At 44.5% G+C, this 24,235-nt stretch overlaps 1 protein-coding gene across 1 annotated transcript in view; it reads left to right on the forward strand.

Moving 5' to 3' along the window:
* LOC147605083 (MIF4G domain-containing protein / MA3 domain-containing protein) overlaps nt 1–24,235 on the forward strand; it is a 107,283-nt gene that overhangs the window by 81,294 nt on the left and 1,754 nt on the right. The window contains 4 exon segments of the mRNA XM_086794395.1: nt 2,154–2,284; nt 11,180–11,281; nt 22,930–23,226; nt 23,983–24,105. Coding sequence (XP_086650521.1) covers nt 2,154–2,284; nt 11,180–11,281; nt 22,930–23,226; nt 23,983–24,105 — 653 coding nt within the window.

The raw sequence follows: 24,235 nt of genomic DNA on the forward strand, positions 1-24,235 counted from the left end.
GCAAGGAAGCGAGGCTGCAATGGATGCTCCTCTTCTGCTCTCGGAAGCTAGCCAATCTGCTTGCATTGCCTCTTGTAATAAACCATTGATCTCTTCAAGGCCTGCATCCAAGGCATGTGCGGCTGATCTTGAGTGAAAAACCCTCCTCTCCCAAATCTCCTCTATCTTGTGTTGCATATCTTGGATTCCTGTATGAGGTTTTTAGGGATCCGAGTGCTCAAATGGTTGTCCTGCCTCCAGGGGTCCTCCAGGATAGAATAATGAGTGCATGGGTATGCCTCTCTCTGAAAGATGATGCTCCACTAGGAAGAGAATGTTGATGGACCCACCGACTACTGCTTTGTTATGCTCTAAGGCCCCGTGCCTCTGATAGCACTGCAGTCCACCCAAATCCTCAATGTTCCATGAAAAAATCCGCCGCATAACTAAGATCTGTGGGAGACGGAACTTTGAGAACCACCCTCCACTTGAAGAGTCTTTGGTGTGGGTTTCGACAGAGAGTAGTCACTGTTTATTCTGGGCCAAAGTCGGGCCAAATGGGCACGAATCTTGCCCTCCATGTGGGAGCCCTAGAATATGCATACTCTGGGCTCCACATATCACAGTGCAATTATCTGTAGTAGGAGGAAGGGGTACTGCCACTGAAACATGAAGAAACACAAAAAGGAGCACCTCCAAGCTGGAGGACACCATCTCCCCTTCTAGATCTTTGTGGCCAGAGCCACCCAACTCCATCCATACCAGCGGCTAGAAGTGAGTGAGCACGTCGGTGATACGCAGATCATGCAAATGGTGTGAGATCTGTATGGCCTACCCGTGAATAGTGCAGACACCGACTTTGTGCTCCAATCTGGCCCCAGTGCTACACTCAAGGGGAAGGAGAAGATCATCGCGCCACTCTCTGGGGTGGAAGGCCTGAAGTGATGTAAAACCACACATATACGAATGGGAGCGACTGTCTCCTAAAAAATACTAGCTCCTTTGACAGGAATGCATGGGAAGGCAAGCTATAGTTGACAGGCTGTCTTAGAACTCTCGGGGGTGGGAGCGGGGGTGGGGGGGGACTCTGGAGGGAGAGCCCGCACATTGGAGAGATTAGCTCTGACTCTGTGTGCCTACTGTGTGTGGCTCTTTCATTGCAGTCCAAGCTTTCCATTGCTCTCTTGCTTGCTAACATTTGGTATCAGAGCTAGTCGACTCTGCGATTGTGGTGTTGTTGAGTGTCTTGACCACGCGAGCAAGGAAACGCTGAGGGTGCTATACCAGGCGGTGCTGTACGTACCAGGCAGTGCGGTGCTGTATGACTAGGCAGTGCTGCTGAGCCGGTGCTGTACTAAGCAAGCGGCACAAAGAAAACATACCACGGTGGGTGACTACAACAAGTGGTAGCAATACGCACTGGTTTTCTTCAGCCGCATAGGCGGTGACCAGCGGTTGTCTTCAGCGGCATCAGAGCAACATTGCACTGGGCTGTTTAGGTGGAGCAAGTGGTGGCTTCAAGCATTGGTTTTGATGGGCTACATAGGCGGTGACCAGCTGCTGTCTTCAATCGCATCAAAGCGACACTGCACTGGGCTACACAAGCGGCGCTAACAGGCAGAGCACGTGGTAGCTACACACTAAATATTTTAAATACGTACACATTGAAAACCTCTTAGAAGTGGTGGCATTAAGAAACACCATAAATTATAATTGACATTACATAATAAATCATAATAAAAAATAGTTGCTCTATAGCAGTGAGATTACGTATTGCTTCTACATAAATGTAGGCATAATCAGCTACATATACATTCTTTTTTCCATAGTTTTACTATGGAGGTAATGTTGATGGCTCACTATGAGTGCTAAATAGCCAGCCTTTACTACCTCTCAACAAGCTCTTGGTAACTTTTGTTTTAGTTTTTCAACATTTAAAAAAAACTCCAAAATCAGCTACATTATAGATGGGATGATTCAAAAACGTGCAGGGACCTCATATGAGTGTGCGTGCACATCCATCTTAGGATCTTCTTTTAGTTGTCCCATGTTGACATTGTACTTAAAAATAAGAAGCTCATTAAAAGGGTGTTCCAGCAAGAGAGTTGACCTTGAAAAGGGTCTAAGAGATATTTGGAATTTCTGGTGACCTTTTTTTCCATCACTTCTTGCAGCATGTGGTATGGGTTTGAGAGCAGATGATCCAGCAGCCATGAAAGAATTTGTTTTGTCTGTGCAACACCGCTGCGAGGAGTTAAAGGCTGCTGCTGTCCAATCTGGGACAATTTTCTTCAGTGGAAAAAGGGTAACATTCAATCCCCTTTGTTGTATATTTTCTATAATGAGGACATTTTTAATTTGTTTTTTTCTTGTCTAAATGATTTTATGAAGGAAATGGGTCCTTGTTTTTTCCCATACAAGAATAACTATGGGCAGTGGAGGGACACTAGGCGGTCCTTTTTACCGACACCTGACACGTGGAGAGATTGTGGAGTAGCTAGTTTCTTAGCAAGGCTATGTACATCTGACAACTAACTGAGAGTGGTTGGCCAAGTTAAGGAGTTAGGCTTATTCGGACGTTTCACACAAACCAATGTCAAAAACTTTGTATCTGGTCATGTCATTTAGCGCTTGTATGGACAGCAAATTTTGGGGGCATTAGCTTCTTTACCATGGGTGTAAAATCACATGGGTTCCCATAAGATTTTCTTCTTTGAAAGCCCGCCTTTCCAACATTAGTCCTATCTCACATTCTAGACAATGTGGTTGGATTGTGGTCTGACCATTGTCAATCCTCATAGCATGTGTCATGTGCCTTTGCAAGTACCTTCAATTGCAGACAAAATGATCCTTGGTAATATGTGGTGAAAGATCCTTATCATACTTTTGTAATATTTGAAGTATGAAAAGTAAGATTGGAACTGTACATGCATATTTGGAGCTTTTTGGACTCCCTTGTGAGATCAACCTCTTTGCTTGGAAACCTACGTGATGAAACGTGGAGCAGCTCCATAGAAATCCTCAATGCATGTGATAAGTGAACCCTGAGTGTCATGGCATCTTGATATTAACAACCCCAAACTACCCCCCTCCCTTCCCTCCCTTGTTTGCTTTTTGCTTTTTCGGGCCTAGTTCCGCTTCAGAAAATGGTCACACATTCTGGTGGAAGGGAACATAGTTGCATTTTGTACTCATATTCGACCCTTGTGATTTATATGGTACTTTGTGTACCACTCGTGCACTGTATGGAATGCTGTGTACATCAGCCTTTGTATGCCTCATCTTATACGGTACTGTGTACCACTCATATACTGTACGGAATGCTGTGTACATCAGCATTTGTATGCCTCATCCATGCATGCGTCCGATATGCTTTTACATGCAGCCTGTAAGTATTATGTTTACACATTTGTATTATATTTGTACAGAAGTACTTTACATACCTGAAATTAATTAGTTCCTTTCTGTCCTTGTATCATTTGCGCCTTGTACGTATTTTGCCTAACACTCAATCATCTTTGAATGTATGTTTGTGCATTGTGCAAGCTACAAACTTGGTTAAGATGGAATGTAGGCACATTCTAGAGATAAGGCGGGACATCATCTGTAACATAGGTGCTTTGCGGAAGCATGTTTATGATTGATTGATTGAAATTAGCACCTAATAAGAGACTTGAACCCATGCAACAAATGCTTCTTTGTGCTTAGCACATAGTAGAGAAGATGACCTAATCTACCTTGTATTATTTATCATGAAATACGTACAATGATGAACTAGAGATACTCAATGGTAGCACAGGGTTTGAGCTCTCAATGTCTCAATGATGGTTGATTGATCAATGAATGAATGTGATTAAGGGCCTAGACTCCTATTTATAGTGTCTAATGTCGGTAAGTTGGCTACGAACCCTTATAATAATGTCCAACTAAGTGTGTTCAAACAATAACCCAATACCTCTGTCCACACTTGGCTGGTCATTGGGCGCCTCAACAATATTACAATGGACTGGTACAATAGTCCTTACAAACACATGAATCCGGGCACGTGATTGACCTTTGAGCTGGCCAAAGGGTAGAAGCATGTCCGCGCTACACATCTGAAGTGTGCACGTGAAAGTACGGTTGCACATGATGCACCTTTGCTTCACGTTGTCGATCCAATTGTGGGCTCAAGCTCTATATGTATACGTATATGTATATGTATACGTATGTGTGTGTGTGTATATGTATGTGTATGCGTATGTGTGTGTGTATGTGTATGTGTATGTGTATATGTGTATGCATATGTAATATGTATATAGATAGAAATACATGTGTATTGTGAATCGTGATGAAAGGGAGGTGGTAGAAGGAGAATAAGAGGGTAGAGGAGAGGAAGTGGGAGGAGGGAGGGAGGAGAAGAGGGGAAGGAAGGAGAGGAGAATCTCAAAAATTAAATGATCATAAATCTATTGTCAAAGTTAAGCTGACAAAAATCTCGTTTTGTCAGAGTCATGAGGCGCGCGGCCCGTGCAAGGCAACCAGATCCTCTAACCGATGACGAAGAGTTAGATCCAGATGTTCGAAAAAGCACTGCACAGATCCCAACCTAGTCCCTTCCAAGGGTGAAGGGGAGCAGTTAGGTGAAGTGGTGGAAAAGTGGATTGAGGGTATGGAAGAATACTTTGATGTAACTACCTACAATGAGAGAAGCAAGATGGCTCTCGCGAGGTTAAAGATTGTGGAAACGGTCAGAGTCGCTTGGAGAAAGCACTGCCAGACTAACCGTCTCGACCGGAATACCCAGACCTGGACCGATCTTAAAGCTTACCTCAGAAAGAGGTTTTGTCCTCCGGGCTTACTTGAAACTAAAATGAATGAGTTCTTGGAACTAAAGCAGGATAGCCAAACAATTGAAGAGTACCATCAAGCTTTTGCCCTTCTCCTCAAATATTCTCCACAATTGGATGAAGAGCAGCTGATGGCCAGGTATATTTGAGGAATGAACGAGCCATTGGACACCTTAGTAAAGAATGCCAAACCTGTCTCAATGGCCTAAGCGGTAAGAATGGCAAAGGACTTTGCCAAAGCCTTTGTAGTTAAGGTCCCGCAGAAGCCTACACCCTCTAATTTTAAAAGATTCAAAACCCCAGGAAGTACTTCAAACTTTCCACCCCCAAAGAGGCAGCAAGGCCCAATTCAGAATCAAGATGCGGGAAGATTCAGAAGTGAAGGAAGACCCTTCCCCCAGAACACTTTCTCAGGAGCCCCACCTCTTTCAAGGATTTAGAGGGACGAGCTCAGAAGTGAGAACCGGTGTTTTGGATGCCAGGGTTTTGGTCACCAGCTGAAAGACTGCCCGACTCCTGCCATGTCAAGGGGACAGGGAAGTCAAGGACCCAGAGTGCACAGACCAATCCCTTCGTATTAGTCAAATCAAGGTCCTTCTCATCAAAATGAGGGCAATCCCAGGAGAACTCCAGCTCAGCCATCTGCCTCTGTCTAGAGAGTAGCCTCATAACTCCTTCCCAGAATTGGGGCAACCAAAGAGAAAGAGTTCCGCCTCAGACTGCTGCAGCCAGAGCAGTCACAATAGCTGAGGTAGTGGAAGAGGAAAGAGGACAGATTTATGTTGCAATTGAAAAACAAGGGCTAAATCATCAATTCTCAGTCATCCATCCTCCAGCTCAGTATCAGGGTAAGTCTTTTAAGCTTTTGATTGATTCAAGCAGTACTCATTCTTTCATTTCCCCACCTAGGATGCTTACGTAAGCTAGTCTTAGAACAGAAATCAGGGAAACCTATGCAAGTTGAATTGGCTAGTGGGAAGATTATTTTCACTCACCTTGAGACAGATCGTATTCAGTTCAATCTAGATGGAAATTTAACTGACTGTCAGTTCAGAGTTATACCTTTGGGAGTTTTTGACGGGATCCTTGGAATGGATTGGCTCCACAAAAATCTAGTTGACATTCATTGTCATAATGGAACCATTTCCTTCCGTGACCTTCACGGAAGCAAAGTTCAAGGAATCGGAATTTTAGGATCCCCAAGTCTGCAATTAGTCAAAGCTTTTAAGTTACTTAAAGGACTTAGAAAGAAGCAGCTCATTTATGTTGTCAAAATGAATCCAGTAGACACAAAGTTAAAAGCTAAAGAACCTGAATGGTTAGGTGATTATGATGATTTATTCCCAGCAGAATTAACAGAGATGCCTCCGATCCGGGAAGTAGACATTAGATAGAATTGACCCCCGGAGCTCAGCCTGTAGCCCTGCGCACATACAAAATGCTAGTTCTTGAAGCCATCAAACTCAAGGAACAGCTTAGATAGCTGTTAGAACAAGGGTTTGTAAGACCTAGTGTTTCACCTTGGAGTGCGCCAGTTCTCTTTCATAAAAAGAAAGATGAAACGCTAAGACTTTGTGTGGACTACAGAGGTCTCAATCAGCTGATAGTTTAAGAATGAGTATCCTATCCCAAGAATTGATGAGCTTCTGGACAGGCTAAGTGGAGCCCAGATCTTCACAAAGATAGATCTCAAATCAGGGTATTCTCAGATAAGGATTAATGAGCAAGATATCCCGAAGACAGCCATCAATACTCGGTATGGGCATTATGAATTCACTGTCATGCCGTTTGGATTGACAAATGCCCCAGCTACATTCAATCACCTAATGCAAGACATTCTCAGAGAATACTTGGATGATTTGTTCTTGTTTTCTTTGATGATATTCTGATTTACTCCAAGAATGCAGCTGACCATGAAGCTCATGTCAGAAAAGTTCTTGAGATTCTAAGGAAGCACCAACTCTTTGCAAAAAAGAGCAAATGCACTTTCTCTGCCGACCATGTTGAATACTTGGAATTTTTGGTATTCAAAGATGGAATTTCTCCAGATTCCGCAAAAGTCCAAGCAGTCATAGATTGGCCTAAACCAAAAAAAGTGAAAGAAGTCAGGGGATTCTTGGGATTGACTGGCTGGTATAGAATTTTTATACCAAAGTATGCTCTCATAGCTTCCCCCCTGACTAATCTTCTCAAAAAGAATACCCCGTTTGAATGGTCTGCCAAGTGCTAGAGTGCTTTTGATAAGCTGTAGACCGCCTTGGTAACCAATCCCGTTTTGAAGTTGCGAGATTTCTCTCTACCCTTTGAGGTAGTAAAATTGATGCCAGTGGTTTTGCCTTGGGAGGTGCACTCATGCAGGAAGGTCATGCGATGGCCTATGAATTCCGAAAACTCATAACGCATGAGAGGAATTATGCTGTCCACGACTTGGAACTACTTTCAATAGTATATGCCTTGAAGTTGTGGAGATATTACCTATTGGGTCAAAGATTCACTTTGATGACAGATCATCAAAGCTTAAAGTGGATCTTCACTCAAAAGGATCTCAACATGCGCCAAAAAAGGTGGATGTAGACCCTACAAGAATTTGATTTTGAAATCAAGTACCGCCCAGGCAAAAAAAATGTGGTAGCAGATGTCCTCTCAGCAGAAAAGCCTCCTTGCTTGTAATTACTGTAGTGTCAAATCCTTTGATTATTGAAGCAAGAGAGACATGGTAGGAGGAGAAGAAAAGAAAAGGGGAGGAGGTGAAAAAAAAAATGTAATATGTATATAGATAGAAATACATGTGTATTGTGAATCGTGATGAAAGGGAGGTGGTAGAAGGAGAATAAGAGGGTAGAGGAGAGGTAGTGGGAGGAGGGAGGGAGGAGAAGAGGGGAAGGAAGGAGAGGAGAAGAAGAGGACATGGTAAGAAGAGAAGAAGAGAAAAGGGGAGGAGGTGAAAAAAAAAGGAGAACAAGTGGAAGAAGAAGATTGGAAGGAACGAGAAGAGGAAGGAGAAGAAGAGGAGAAGAGATGGAGATGGAGAAGAAGAGAAGACAACGGAGGATGGAAGAGGAGACAAGAAGGAAGAGAGGAGATGGAAGGTGAAGAGGAGGAGATGGAAGCAAAACAACAAAAAAACACCCAAAAAAACAACGAAAAATGAAACTTGAAATTTGAGGTTTTGAGGTTTTTTAGAGAAAGAAGGAGAGGAGTTGCAAATTGATGAGGAGGATATGAAAGAAAATTTTTAAAAAACCAATTTTTTTTTCGAAAAAAATGAAACCAAAAATTTGGGCGAAACTTGACCAGGCAGAAGTTTCGCAGGTTTCGTAGAAACGTTTCGCCACGAAACGTTTCAGAGGTTTCATTTGGACGAAACACGTTTATTTGTGATTGTGGTTGGACCCTCGCCCAATAAGACCATGACTTGATCTTGACTTTCTTGGTGAATACCAAAACTTGACCTGGGCTAGAAAAACACCTATAATTGCAGATGGATTTGGACAAGCACATGTACTTGTGGGAATGAAAAACAAACACACCCTTTTGGTCGAGGACTTGGTGAAGGTTCATCCTTACATAATGGGAGTTGGGTCAGGTATAGTGAAGGGCTAGTTGGCTCGGGCATGTCCTGTGTGTGTGCATGTATGGCCACCTTCAAGATTGTGTTAACATTCTTGCAGGCTGCATGTGATCTCTCTCCCTGGCCCCACCACCTCCACCTTGTTCACAAAGGGCATGGTTCTCAAGGCCATCTGTAGACTACGCAATGGGTGGGCCTAGGATCATGAGGGACTCACTGCACTCACTGCTGAGTACATCTCACATGCAGATGATACCGTGGTGCTTTTTGAATATAGCCCTTTTTGAAGGATTTCCACCCTCTTGGCTCACAAACACCATCACCCCCATCCTAAAAGCCGAAGATCCACTTGATCCTAATAAATATAGGATGCTCATGATTGGCCACACATTGGCCAAACTCTATGGAGCGGCGCTAGAGACGGAGCTCAGGTCATTTGTAGACAGACAGGGATGCAGAGCCGTAGGACAAGTAGGCTTTCGGAGGAGCTACTCTAATCATGACCACATCTTTACCCTCTGTGCCATCATCAAGGAGAGTAGAGCATGCCATTAGAGGATTTACTGTTGCCCTTAGCCCTGTGGGACGTCTGCCACGATCTCCTCGTCAGCTCCGGATCCAGGTTATGCTCCATCACCATGGAGCTACCTTTCCACGTGACGCAACTAAGGGAGACCTCTCGGCCATACTCATTAGCCCCATGCTTGATATTTTGGAGAGTGGTGTACCATCTAGCCTTGATGGATGGAGCAACCTTTTGGGACTAGATTTATCCGATGAGGATTCAACGAGTTGAGAGGTCCAAGGTCATGATGTTCTCTTCTATGATCTGCAACAAACCATTGGTCTCATACCAGATTATCTAGACAGAGTTTGATGTAGCCCCATGCTCGAGTTTCCACTTGGTTCTCATGATATGGGCTCCGCATGGATGGCCTCCCACCCTTTTAGTACAATTTGGACTCCCCTTTTCTCCAGCTCTCTCATGAGGACACCAACCGGGTTATCCGGTTAGATCTTCTGAGCTTCTACACCCAACACACATGGATCACACCTTCACAGCTCCTACTGAAGATGCACCTCTATAGAGATTACTTCCTCACGTGCACTGAGGATGGATTCATCCAGTAGCCGGGCTACTCGAGTGTTCACATGTCCTAGGCCATGTGGATTGCGTTTGGCCAGATATGGGTTTCATCCCACTGCCTCTCAGAGTGGAGTCAGAGAGAGCTGAGCGTGTCTTTAGAGCTGGGGAGCTCATATAGAGACTCAAGGAGGAGAGGATCTTCCGATTATGCCACACAGAGGTTGAGACAAAGAAGCATTACATATATCGCTGCCCAGTATCCTATGTGATCCGTGGGAGGTTTCACTGTCTATTCCATGATGGATTTGGCACACTTTCCAAGATCATTGACTTCCGAGACCAGTGTTGCCTAGGGATTTTCCTGCTCAAGCTTCACACACACACACACAGACTTTCTTGAGAGAGCTTTGGCCCCTGCCACCCCGACCCTTCCCCATGCCAGCCAACAATCACCAGCCACTTCCGGACCTAGGAGGAGGAGGCATGGTCACGAGTTTTCTTTATGAGGCATAGCCGCTGATGTTGCACAGGTATGTGGAGGGTGGCTTACTCTTCTTCTTCCATCTCTAAGGTTGGTTCACCAATCATGGCGCAAGTGCGAGCAATTGGTCCACGACCTTTGCCACATCCATCACCACCACTTCGTCCAGCTTGGTGGTTGGAGGCTCCACGGCCCTGGTTTGCTTGCCCACCTTGTGGAATAGCACCAGGATTAGAAGAGGGTCTTGCAAGTTTGGGGCATTCAACTCTAAAGTGGCCAGCTTCATTACACCTTTGGTTCCCATAAAGCTCCATGGTAGAAATAGCATAAGTGCAGGGGACAGTTATTGGGGCGCTGATCAAACGTTCAAGGAATGGAAACGGGGAAACGAGTTTTTAGGGGTGGAAATGGCCGATTCCTGTGACAATATCACTTGGGAAACAAGAAATGGCCATGGAAACGGATGGGGTCCTGAAACGGAGAAACGTGCCTGAAACGGCCGTTCTGTGATTATGGAAGGACACCCATAGAGTGGATCCTGTGGACCCACCTCAGGCTGTTTCAGATTCTCCTTGCTTGAGAAGAGTTATCTTAGAACAGGTCTCCACATTTCAGCGTGCACGCCCCCGCCCCCCTGGCGCCAGCCATGATCCCCTCCTTAGCTCCAGATCAAGGACATGCTGCATCGCCATCAAGCTACTTTTCCACGTGATGTAACTAAGGGAGACCTCTTGGCCATACTCATTAGCCCCGTGCTTGATATTTTGGAGAGTGGCATACCATGTATTGGGGCTGATGCTCCTCGTATGTTTCATGTTTCATGTTTCATGCTCTTGGTATTCCATGATGAGATTTTCATGGACAGTTTTGTATCACTCCAGTGAGAGAGTTTTGATCTGTTTTTTTTTTCTGTTCCATGATGAGATATGCCATGGACATTTTTGTATCACTTTGGTCTCATAGGCCCATTGGGTCTTTTCTTTCTTTCATCTCACCCACCCACACACACACACATGCATGCACACTTACACGTGCACATGCACGCGCACACACGACAAACTATTTTTTTTAAATAGTAAAAAACCAGTGTTCTATTACCAAGAAGCAATATACATGGGGAGGACACACACATGCAACACACGTTCTGCACCCCCTCCCCCCCATCTTCCCCAAACAAAAAGAAAAAAAAAAGGCAGGCTCTTGCAGTAGATAAATTCTTTTCTTGTTTACAGATGGAGTTCATGCTGGAGACCATATGTGAGATCAAGAATAACAGACGGCGGGTGAAGCAAGAATCAACACCCCATGTACGATTGAGGAAATGGTTACAAAAGGTCCCAATCTAAACACCCTCTTTGTGTTTAACGTGTCTTTTGCAATAGTCGATCTTAGATGGGGCTATGCATGAATTCACTTCACTGATTGCTTGGCCAATTAGCATGCAGTGCACACACAGTAATTGTCTCGTAAGTGAACTGCAGAGACACGATTGCACACGTAGGGTGTTATAGTGTTATAGAGAGATTGCCACTGCTAGAGGACTAGGTTAAATTTGTTTTTCTAATAGCTATTTTTTTAATGTGCACAGGCCTTAATCTTTAGCTTTATAAGTATTGCTTTTGGTTGGCTTCCTTGACTGCTACAATGAGCCAAAAAATGAAAAACAGAGCCTAGAATCATGATAGGCGATGAATTACTACATGCACAACGTCATGCACACGCACAATCTCTCTCTCTCTCTCTCTCTCTCTCTCTCTCTCTCTCTCTGTCGGAGATTCTCCACTGTTATGACATGTTCCCTTCACAGGGGCCCAACATTCCTCGTCCATCATATCAGTTCTAACCGAGGCGGGTAATGTCATTAGCTGATTACTCTACACAAGACCATCTGTCGATTACATGTACATGCACTAGTGTTAGGTGTCTTCTCTTTACTTTTTCTTTCAGTTTTCGATGGCATGGTATATCCATGGTACCATTGTATCACCTTTGGTCTCATAGACCCTTGGGGTCTTTCATAGACGTTAATATTACTTTATTTGTTTCTTCTCCTTCATCCATGACTCTGTGCATGCTCGCTTCCCTTATACCACTTGCTCCACCTCCAAAACCCCCATAGGATCACAACCACAAAATGGGTGGTATGGCAACGAATGCAAGAACACACGACCTCCTCTTCTGTGGGAAAGAGAACATGGGCTGATCTCGGCACGTGATGTCACAATCCTCCAGAGATCTGTGTCATGTGGAAGGATTTCCTCGAGCATGACGGATTCACTCAAGTCTCATGTAAGAGCTGGTGACTTTAATGAGTGATTAGAGTTGGTGACTTTATCTACCGTAGTTTTGCATTCATGCAAGGGTTGGTGACCCTAGTGAGTAAGAAAGAGTTGGTGACTTTGTTCAGTAAATATGTGAACTCATGGAAGGGTTGGTGATCCTGGTGAGTTAGCTGGGCTCATGCAAGGGCAGTGGCTCTAGTGAGTACAACATTTGGATCTAGCATGGGTGGTGCCCATGGTCGCGATAGTTTTGGTATAGAAGATGACAAGTTGGGAGATTTAATCCAAATCATCACGCACAAGCATTTGCCTGTGAAATGCACTTGCATGTGTGACTTGTTTTGTTTGCTTGGACATTGCATGGTATTATGCTTGTGAATGTCCACGGGCATCGGGGACGCTTGGACATGAAAAGATGCAGGGGAGAAGAGAGCTTGAGCTCTTGCAAGCACACACACACTCACAAAACCCCAAAAGAGAGCACATAAGGTGAGAGGCTGAAAATCTTCTTCTTCACACAACACTCAACACTCCATATACAAAGATAAGAGTACACACAATATGAAAAGCTACTCAACCAAATACATACTAGGGTTCTCTATAGTGTGAACCCAACTAAATGAGCCAGCTATAACTATGCCAGTCTCTAGAATGGCTGTCTCACAGCCTGACATCCCACTGGCCGCATATCACCCATGATCTCACCAACCATGCCAGTGGTGTAAGTGTGGGGCCATGTCTCATCCAAAAACTGTTTTTGGGAATGCCCCCTTTAAAGATTTGGATCTAGTGGTACCCACTTTTAAGGGCAATTTTGGAAATAATATCTGCACCTTTCAAGCACTCAAAAATGTATCTGATGCATGGCATTGGAAGTCGGTTGTTGATTGCTAGCTTGTGAGGGCACGATAATTGACACACAAATGGGACCATCCGTTCTTCTTTACAAATAAAATAGGAGTGGGAAAGGACAAAAGGAGTTGCTGGAAAGCACATGCTTGCTTCAATGAGTCTTGACCGTAGCAACTCTTCTAGCTGGTGGTCTAGCTTTGCTTCCATAGACTTATTGAGGCTATAAGAAAACCAGCTGGACTATGAGCCTAGGAGAGGATTGATGTGATGGCCCTTCGGGCATTGTGGGTGTAACTATTGGCAAAATATCAGCCTAACGTTCAATGGGTAATACGTTAGTGTGATGTGCACACCCATCAGGTGTACAAGTGGCATGGCATCATCAAGCATCCATAAACATTAATCAGGATAGTAAGCATTAATCAGGATAGTAAGCATTAATCCAAGTATTATTCAGGCATATATCAGCATAAGCATGTATATGGGGCTGTTTCAGCACCAACATCAGTACCTTAGTCTTCATTAGCATGTAAGGCATTTATTTGCATCAGGTCAGGGCTGTTAGCACCAGCCGACAGCATATTATGGGTAGCCGACAGCGTATTATGGGCAGCCAACAACAGCGATTATGCATTTATGAGGTCGTGAGGTCCCAAATAGGCTGGCCGACTGCCGCACACTGGCCGACAAGCAGCCATGCTCTCATATATAAGCAACGCATCATTTCAGCATGGTTATCTCATCTTCGCTTCAGCGTTTCCTTCCTAGGAGATAAGGGAAGTCAGCGGGACAACAGGTCACCCAGCATATAGTCATCAAATCAGCATATTCAGCACCATAGGCACCATATTCAGCACTCAAGTCATCTTCCTACGTCCTACGTAGAGGAAAACCGGCATTCAAGTGGTGGACCTCAGCATTGGAGCAAGGAACAGTCCTCATCAGCAGCATTCAGCCTATCCCTCTCATCCCGAGAAGGATCTTCATCTAGGACAGCATCATAGATCTATTTAGATCTCATTGTAATCCATTCATCTAATATAGCTGCATTGCATTGCATTGACACTATTTGTCTATCTCTTAAGCATCATTAAGTGAAGTTTAGTTAGCCTAAGGTTGTGATTACTACGATCAATCCCTCACATGTCACATTGGTATCAGAGCGTTATAGGGTAACCAGCCTTAGATTATTTTCATTCCATCAGTCATTCAGTCGGTCATCATGTTAATCGCTTCCACACAGTTAAATCGAGTTCTCAAAATCTTGCAAGCCATCCTTAGGGATTTTCCCTGACGCATGCATTAGTAACCCATCCTTAGGGATTTTCCCTTAGGCATGCATTAGTAACCCATCCATCTGCATTCTTGCATAGCATATAGGGTTGCACATGGCTTGCATAGCAGTCATCCTAGCAGTTAGTCTTGCATTTGCAAGGCGTACATGTTCGCCCATGAGCTCTGGGAAAGAATGACATCCATCATCAAAGGAGTAAATAAAGTTTTGGGCTTCTACTGGCAGCAGCAGGGGGTTCTCTTCTACATAAGAAGACGGAAGTTTGCTCCAACATCGCCTCAAGAGGTTCAGAGGTTCAGGAACGACGGAGATGGTGGGTGAAAGGATTCCACAGACAAGTCAGGGGTGACTCAGGTATTTCCAAGCAGTTTTAGCAGAATTTGCCATTCAGTTCCTGCAATAGACAAGTCTATGGCTCAAAGGATTCAACTCCTACAGTCGACCTCAATCCCGGCAGAAGAAGTCATATTATTCAGGCATATATCAGCATAAGCATGTATATGGGGCTGTTTCAGCACCAACATCAGTACCTTAGTCTTCATTAGCATGTAAGGCATTTATTTGCATTCGGTCGGGGCTGTTAGCACCAGCCGACAGCATATTATGGGTAGCCGACAATGTATTATGGGCAGCCGACAACAGCGATTATGCATTTATGAGGTCGTGAGGTCCCAGATAGGCTGGCCAATTGCAGCACACTGGCCGACGAGCAGCCATGCTCTCATATATAAGCAACGCATCATTTCAGCATGGATATCTCATCTTCTCTTCAGCGTTTCCTTCCTAGGAGATAAGGGAAGTCAGCGGGACAACAGGTCACCCAGCATATAGTCATCAAATCAGCATATTCAGCACTCAAGTCATCTTCCTACCTCCTACATAGAGGAAAACCGGCATTCAAGTGGTGGACCTCAGCATTGGAGCAAGGAATAGTCCTCATCATCAGCATTCAGCCTATTCCTCTCATCCCGAGAAGGATCTTCATATAGGATAGCATCATAGATCTATTTAGATCTCACTGTAACCCATTCATCTAATATAGCCGCATTGCATTGCATTGACACTATTTGTCTATCTCTTAAGCATCATTAAGTGAAGTTTAGTTAGCCTAAGGTTGTGATTACTACGGTCAATCCCTCACATGTCACAGTTAGCAAAGCACCAAGGTGCAAAAACCACCATATTTCTTACAAGAGAAACAAGAATTGCTACCACTTGCTGAGGAAAATCTTCACGTGGCTTAAGATAGGGCTAAATTTTATGCAAATCAAGATTCAAAATTGTTCGTGAAGGATTGTTTATCCCAAGACCTTCTTCACTCTTCTCCTTCTTCTCGTCTTAGAGGTTGTAATACCTCATGGGTTTTTCCCTTTGTCCACTTGTTTTGCTTGGGCACATGTCAAGACATTCAGTGGCGTGATGTTCCCAGGATACACACTTATATATCTGATGATGGTGGCATGGTTAGAAGTAGAAGAAGAGTCTTCTATGTCTGAACTCAAAGCAAGATTCCTTCCATCCCAGTACATGACCAATATGGAGGATGAGTTTTACAAACTTTCCCAGAATGGGTCGATCATGCTGACCTATTCCAACGAGGTCATACGCATGGCACAACAATTAGTTAAGTTAGAAGATGAGAAGATGAAACAGTTAAGCCCAAGCAGGTCTAGTCAAGTCCCAAACCCTAGGAGCAGAAGCAATAGTCTTTATCCTAGCCGGATAAGGGTACTCAGAGCAGTAAAGATAGTAAGGACAATAAGTCTCAGAGAAACTTAGGCGGTAAGAAAAAACATAGAAAAAGATGCCTGAGGAGAAGGTCGAGGAGGGCATTACTGGAGGTTAGTGATAAGAAGGATTGCACCAAGTGGCAAGCTGAGAAAGCTACCAAAGCATCATCGTCTAGAGTGGTTGCCGCTGAAGCTACGCCCACCCCTCCACCTTCAAACATGAATGTCGTACAACTATTACCCTCTTTGAATCTAGTACTCCCAATGGTAATTGATGATAAGCTGGAGGGCGAGGTTGAATGTGAGGGCAGACCAAAGCTCTCATCCGTGCTTATGGCATAGCAAAATCATGATGGAAGCACCCATACACGAGACATTTTGGGCAATTAGGAGAACTCCAAAGGGCAGCAGAGTAAAGTGTTTGGGTTATATAGGTAGTAGTAAGCATGGTCACATGATTGTAAGATGTGCAAAAGGAGTACCCACACAGTCATTTTTTTCAAAGGTCCCATGCTGCTGGGAAGACTAGTCAAATGATGTGGTTTTGTAATAATGGCATCATGCATACATGGGCTGTGGACAAGAATATTGACCATCCCCCACAAAATGTGCCTACTATATGGCCAGTGGGCTGAAGAAACAAATCTGACAGTTGAGGAGGTAAATGCATTGGTGCTTGCAGGCTATAGCTATACATCAATGTCTCATAATTTTAGTTGTGGATGGGTTCACACCTAGTCTCCACACACACATCACGTGCCCAAGCGTAATTCCTTGGGAAGTCACGTCACTAGTACATCAATGTGCACAATTTCTTTTTTCACAAGTCAGATAGATAGATTGTAGATATATGAAATGATAGATAGATTAAAGAGTTTGTAGGAAGTTACTTGAATCTCTTAGCTCTATAATATATTTATGGAAGTCCCATTTTCAGCAAACCATTTATACCCATTTTGTTTCAGCATTTCTAGGGCGTGACATGATTCTTGGCATCTAGTGGTTCTGAGAGCATGCACCCATTCTTGATTGGCGGCAAGACACCTTCACAATTGTTGACGGTTTACTTGAGCCTCAGTGCCCAACAGTCTGTTGTTCAAGTGGCAACACCCTTAGAAAAGAAGTTGGCAGGTCTCCTTCCAAAGTTCCAAGACATCATGTTGAGGGATGACCTCCCATCCAAGCTCCTACCTATTCGTCCAGAGGATCATCGCATTGAGTTGGTCTTCGAGATAGAGCCACCCAGTAAGTTCCCCAATCGCCTTTCTAAGGCATTGGAGGGCTAACTGGAGCAACAATTATCTGAGTTACTTCGGGCTGGATTTATCTCCCCATTATCCTCGCCATTTGTTGCACCCATCTTATTCGTGCAAAAGAAAGATAACACGTGTGGATTGCAAGGCACTAAATAAGCTCACAATCAAGAATAAGTTCTACATGCCCAGAATATAGAGTTCATTCTAGGACGTCTAAATGGTGCTAAATATTTTCCTAAATAGATCTCAAGAGTGGCTATCACTAGGTCCACAGTTTTACAGCCGACATCCCAATGATGGCTTTCCGGACCAAGCGTTGCCATTACAAGTTCGCGTAGTGGTGCCATTTGGCCACCAATGCACCAACGATGTTTAATAAGATGATGTCTCGGGTATTTATTGAGCTAATTGGAAAGTGTGTATTCGTCTTCTTGGATGATATACTAATCTTTTCTGCCACAGCAGAGCAGCATGACCGGATGCGGAGAAGGTCTTGCAACTTTTGCGAGACAATGAGCTCTACATTAACAAGTAAATGAGTGCATTTGGTCTCTTAGAGGTCCATTATCTGGGATACATGATCAGCGAGTCTGGTATTCGCCTTGACTTTGAAAAGGTACGATATATTGGATTGAGATGTACCAAGTCTGCTTTTTCGACCTTGCCGCACCTCTTACAGATTTACTCAAGGGTGTGAAGACATGTCGCTAGAAAGTGTTCGTTACGGACAGAGCTCTTTAGGCCTTCCATGCTTTACATAAAGTGGCCTCGGAAGCACCAATTCTCAAGCTGGCATCATGGGATGACCCATTCGAGGTTATCATTGATGCTAGCAATCTTGCCATTGGTGTTGTTTTCCAGCAAGAAGGCAGACCAGTGGCTTATTACAACCACAAGGAGAATGATGCCGAGAAGAATTATTTGGTATTTACAAAGAGATTTTAGAGGTGATCACAACTCTCAAGCATTGAAAACCTTTCATTTACGAGAGGGAATTCACCATAAAGGCTGATCATCAAGTACTTAAATGGTTGCAAACCATGCCTAGTGCCCAATGGTGTGACAAGCAATTCAGGTGGAGTCAGATCTTCCAACAATTTGGAGGTATGATTGAATATGTATTTGGCAAGAACAATCCTGTTGTTGTTGATGCTCTTAGTCATAAATCAACCATTCAGACGTTACAGGAGTTGACTGTGCTAGAAATTCAAGGAAACTATTTGGATAGCATGAGGGCACAGTATGCGGTTTCTGTAGAATTGGGGACTCCATATAGTTTGGCCCTCAATTCAGAACCGGGTGATTACATATAATACAAGATGGCTGGTTGTTCTACAAGAACCGGCTATGCATACTAAGGGAGAAGAGACATGCTCTTCTTCATGACGCCCATGATTCTCTTGCTGGGGGTTATCGAGGTATTAACAGTATCTTGCAGAAGTTGGAGCATTTTTCTATTGGCCAAAGATAAGAAGAGATGTATATTAGTATGTCAAGGCATGTCAGATTTGTCAAAAGGTAAAGGCTCCACTCCAGTTTGGGGTTTGCCAAGGATAATTACTTCAAATCCAAAGTTTACTTCTCATTTTTGGAGAGCATTGTTTGATAACTTCGGCACTAAATTGGAGTTGTGTAGTGCATTTCATTCACAGGTCAAAAGAGATATACAATCATGGATGTTCCCAAATCGTATTGCCATGACAAGCAGTCAAAGTGGTAACATTATCTTCCTTTGGTACATGCAATCCTCAACGATACTCATTCATCCAACATTGGTAGGACTCCATATGAGGTAGCATTTGGTCGTCATTTCTCATCTCTTCTTACAAGGTGGTGTCGCCATCATTGCAGGACAACAAGACCACAGAGACATTCTCAACGATCATTGAGTTAGTAAGGGAGTGCCTAACCAAAGCATAGGAAGCATACACCAAGCAAGCCAACAAGCCTCGCAAAGATGTCAAGTACAAGGAGGAAGATTGGGTATTTCTCCACATCATGAAGCAATAGTTAAAGCAAGTGGGCAAGCGTTGTCCCAAGCTTTCTTTTCCAAGGTTCATCCCGTTCTCTATTGTAAAGAAGCTCAGTAATGTCTCCATGAAATTGAAGTTGCCAGACAACTGGACTATGCACGATATCTTCCATGTCTCATGGTTAAAGCCGTATGTTGGACCATCCTTACAAGAGGTTCCAAATGAGCAGTAGCCTAAAGTGATCGATGAATCATAAGTCATCGATGCCAAGCAGATTCTCTTCCATAAGTGGAAGCATGGTTCTGGTCTAACACTGAGGCACTTCCAAAGCCATTTGGCATGACGAGGATTTCTTCCAGGAGAATCTCCTATTAATGGCGGACCACTTGGAGGCCATGCAACTACTGTCAAGCTAAGGAGGAGGGAATGTCACATGCACCCATGCACTGAGGTGCAGTGACACATTGGCTTATCATCACTCCTATACTCGTACAAAAAATAGTACCTTTTAAGGAATATTTGTCGTATACCGTGATCCCATTGTGAGCCCCAATCCGGGACATGTCAGGCACGAGCTATGTAGGTCATCTCCCAGCCTTAGGTTGTGAGGGTCAGTCCCTTAACACTTGGAGAACAAGCATTTTTGTCTGAGGTTAGAGCATGAGAAGTCGGCCTTTAAGTGCATACACAAATCATATAAAAGCATGTAGAGGTAATAGGTACATGGGTTAGTCCATTGCCCAGTCCATAACTCCAGCTAGCAACCTTTCTTGTGATAGGTTGTCACCATTTGGCCACCCAATTGGTCCACCCGTGCTTTCTCGTTATGTATGTACATTGAATTGGCGTCGATGGTATTTGCATATGCCGGGGAATGATGCCACTCATGTGATACCATGGACTTGGCTTTCTGTTGGGACTTGTGCCTGGGAGTACATGCACGGAAATGCTTGGAGGATTGGTGTTTCACTAGGTCTGGTACCTCGTGTACTTGCCTGGAACGCATCCATTTTGGTATAATCTCGTGAACAGGGATTGTCCATACTAATGCTGTGTTGCATAGCATCTTTATGTGCTTGCCTACAATTTGAATCTACATGCTATTTTCATGCTTACTTGACTAATGTGTAGTTCAAGGTAAGGGGACGCCCGCCTGTCAACTGTGCGCGTAAAATTGTCTACTGACATGGTTATGTGGCATGTGGCATGTGACAGGTGGCAAGTATTAGTCAAAACCTAGCCTTAGGAACTAGCATTAGTTTATAAGTGAGTATGTACACACTTCATTAAGTTTTGGGCAACCAAAACTGACTTATAAATTATGACCAACCCTGTGTTCACACACACTGATGTCCCCGAGGCAGACAAAGCTCAATGCCCACCACCCAGACCTTGTCTCCTTTGTTCAAAGAGCAACCAGCCATGTGTCCATCCCAGCTTGCACCACAAGTCACTTGTCCTCTCTACCTGACACCCAGGGTGGACATCTCATCGTCTCTCTTCCTTCTCTCTCTAGAAGTTGGCGCCCTCCTTCATGAGCAAGAGGACTGTATTTTCTACACTTTTTTTTTCCAGGAAAAAGATCCTTCAATTAGTTAAAGAAAGACAGTCACAAAGGGCTAGATACAACTACCACGGGCTACATACAAACTCGCCTCATTTAAGGGTGGGATTCAAATGATCATGAGGGGAAAAGACCTTCTCCTCCGGCTGGCCGCTCTGTGAGGAGAAGGCTATCTCATATAGGGGGAGGGGGTGGGAACAACCACACAGGTGGTCTGTAGTGCCAAGTGGGGTCTCCTCCTCTATCTGTGAGGAAAGGGTTGGGCCTCCAAAGTCGCAAGAAAGCTTCTCGCCGCTTCCGCATGCGGTCTGAACCTCCTTGTAACTTCCCCCACTAACCGCGGAGGGTGTGAATGATATCAAGCCATATGCTCCTGATGGTCTCCGCCGGTGGAGTGTGGGTACCCTCGATGGCCTCGCTGCATCTAGCACACAAAATGTGCCATGCTGCTATACTACTGGAAATCTCCCATCTTTGGCATGAGCCTGGCCGCCAGTCGCTTGTAGGTGGGGCTGTGACGGGTATTGCTACAATATGATGGTATGCCCACGGTAAGCTGACTCCCATTGGTATCCGGCAGCACAAGGCAATCCCCTCGTGTGTCTCTTTATAGAAGACGATATCTCGTCCTACAAATGTCTCCCAGAAGCCTCCCACATCTGGCCACAGAGTCCCATTACAGTTCCAGGCTGCCATCTTGATGCGTGTAGTCTCATAGACCCTGTGCCTCTATTTAGGGGTGGGCCACCTCTCCGTAATGATGACCCTCCCATCTCGGTAGACTGCCCACTTCCCTTCCTTTTAGGCTGCCATGACCTTCTCCATTGAGGCCTTCCTGTGTGCCACCTGTGTTGGGGTCAGATCCTCGTCCAAGTAGATTTTCTCCCCCTTCAAGGCTACCTAAATGCTTGATGACTCCCTAAGTGTGGGAAAGGGAGGACAAGTGGAAGTGCTCAGGTGGTATCCTTTCCTGCTTACATCCACAAATGGGGAACCTTCCACCTTCAGTTTCTTGCATGGCTCCAAGGCATCTGCCTTGGGTGAGCTACCCTCTTCCATACCTGTGATGCGAATGTGTAAGTTCCTCTGCTTCTCTTCTGCGAGTGTCTCGTGTATAATGTCCCTCTTCCCTTGCACTAGGATGGGTGGGGCACAGGCTCGATGTTTCTTGACCACTGCTGTCTACTCCTCCTCCACTTCTTGTTTTACTACGTCAGCCATCCCCGCACAAGTTCGGCCATCCCCGCACAAGTTCTTGACCACTGCTGTCTACTCCTCCTCCACTTCCTGTTTTACTACGTCGGCCATCCCCGCACAAGTTCTTCTTTTGTTGCTACCATACTCTCTTGAATCTTTGCCTAAACTCTTGGTAAGCTCTTCCATGTGTGTGAGTTCCCCCCCTCCTTGACAGCGCCTTGGCATTCTTTGAGCTCGTATGTCAGATATCCCACTTGCTCTTTCAGTTGGCTCATCTCACTGGAGAGTTTCTCAACCTGTGAGGTGTGGGCTTCCTTCATTTCCCCCAATGCTTTTCATAGGAGTCCTCTTGGATCCCCATCATGTCCCGGATTGCCTTAAGGCCATCTTTGAGTAGTGAGCCCCAGAACTGGTTTCTCCGTGCATGCATTCAGGTGTGTTTCCATCTGACTGATAAGAGTGTTCAGCTGTTGGGATAGGGCATCCCATTTCCCTGACCTTCATGGCATTCTGTTCAACCAGGTGGGCATAGTCGGGTGGGCACAGTTTCAGAGCCCCATTCAGAGAGAGAGGATTATGTTGCTACCTTGGGGGCCTGAGCAAGGGCGGGTGGAGAAAGCTGGGAGAGAGGAGGCAATAAAGAGAGAGAGAGAGAGAGAGAGTGCAGCACAGAATCCTGTTTCAGCACAGCAAACCCTGATTGTAGCAGCAGGAAACATGGCAAAACCCTAAAAAGATTGAATCCCTAATTTTGCCCTGCCCTATATGTGATGAAATCCTGAGAGAGAGAGAGAGAGAGAGAGAGAGAGAGACTTATATGGCTTCCTGCAACAGCTGGGAATAGAGGAAGTGCAACTCCGAGCGTTGACATGGAAGAAACTCTTAGATCCAGATAAAAAGGGACAGTGGTGGATTGCAGGTGGTAATATTGAACACCGAGAAGGTAGTACCATTGAGGTTGCTGATTTTATCCACAAAGAAGCTGCAGACACAGAGAAGATGTTACAGCTTGCAGCTTCACAAAGGATGAATACAGACATTCGTAGAGCTATTTTTTGTGTTATCATGAGTGGAGAGGATTATTTGGATGCTTTTGAAAAGATCTTGAGGATAAAGCTTTCAGGGAAACAGGTATTATACTGATTACCGTGCTTATTATCTTTTTTGCAGTTGGAAGCGTTGCCAACATGTTGTATGGTTATGATTCCTTAGGAGTTGGCTTGCAAATCTGGTGAAGTATTCATTAAATTAAATGGAAATACTTAATTGGATGATGTTCACTTTTGCAAGCATATGGATGGCCAAAGGTTTGCTTGTGAGCCCAGTGCTTATGTTATGCTGGAAATAGTGGAACTTGAAAACAGCAAGATCAACTTACTAAATGGAGGAAAGTTGGAGAGGTGGGACTGCAAGGTGGAAAGGAAGGGGTGGCATCCGAGCCACATTGAGCAGGCCTTTCAGAAGTGACCCATATGTTCACAAGCTTAGCATTGTCTTAAGAAGCTGGAAATAAAATAAATAAATAAGTTTAAAAAAATGTGTGTGTATGTGTGTGCTCGTGCACGTGCACGTGTGCATTTGTGCATGCGTGAGAGAGAGAGAGAGAGAGAGAGAGAGAGAGAAAGAGAGAGAGTAATATTAACATCTGTGAAAGATCCAGAGGGTCTGTGAGACTGAAAGGTGATACAATACTGCCATGGAAATACTAAGCCCTAGAGAGAAACGAAGTGAAAGAAAAAAACTGCTGCTGCTGCCAATGCCTGTGGTATAAGCGCATGGCACTGTGTGAAAGGGAGCCTTGCAATGAGAGAGAGAGAGAGAGAGAGAGAGAGAGAGAGAGAGAGAGAGAGAGGTTCATCATACTGGACAACCATTCTATTTTTGTAGGATCGAGAGGTTATGAGGGTGATTGTGGAATGCTGCTTACAGGAGAAAATTTTCAACAAATATTACTCTCTACTGATTTGTAAACTTTGCCAGCATGATAAAAACCACAAGTTCACATTGCAGGTGAGGCCCTTGTTTTCTTTTTTTAACCTTTTGCCAGACATAAGTTTTCAATGTACTCAATTCAAAAGTCTATGTAAATTGTAGGTTAATGACCCTGTGTAAAATGCCTCGCATTAAAGATATCTTACTT

The sequence above is a fragment of the Cibotium barometz genome, chromosome 60 (assembly GCF_041138505.1).
Source record: "Cibotium barometz isolate CiBa-2024 chromosome 60, ASM4113850v1, whole genome shotgun sequence".
NCBI classification, from domain to species: domain Eukaryota; kingdom Viridiplantae; phylum Streptophyta; class Polypodiopsida; order Cyatheales; family Cibotiaceae; genus Cibotium; species Cibotium barometz.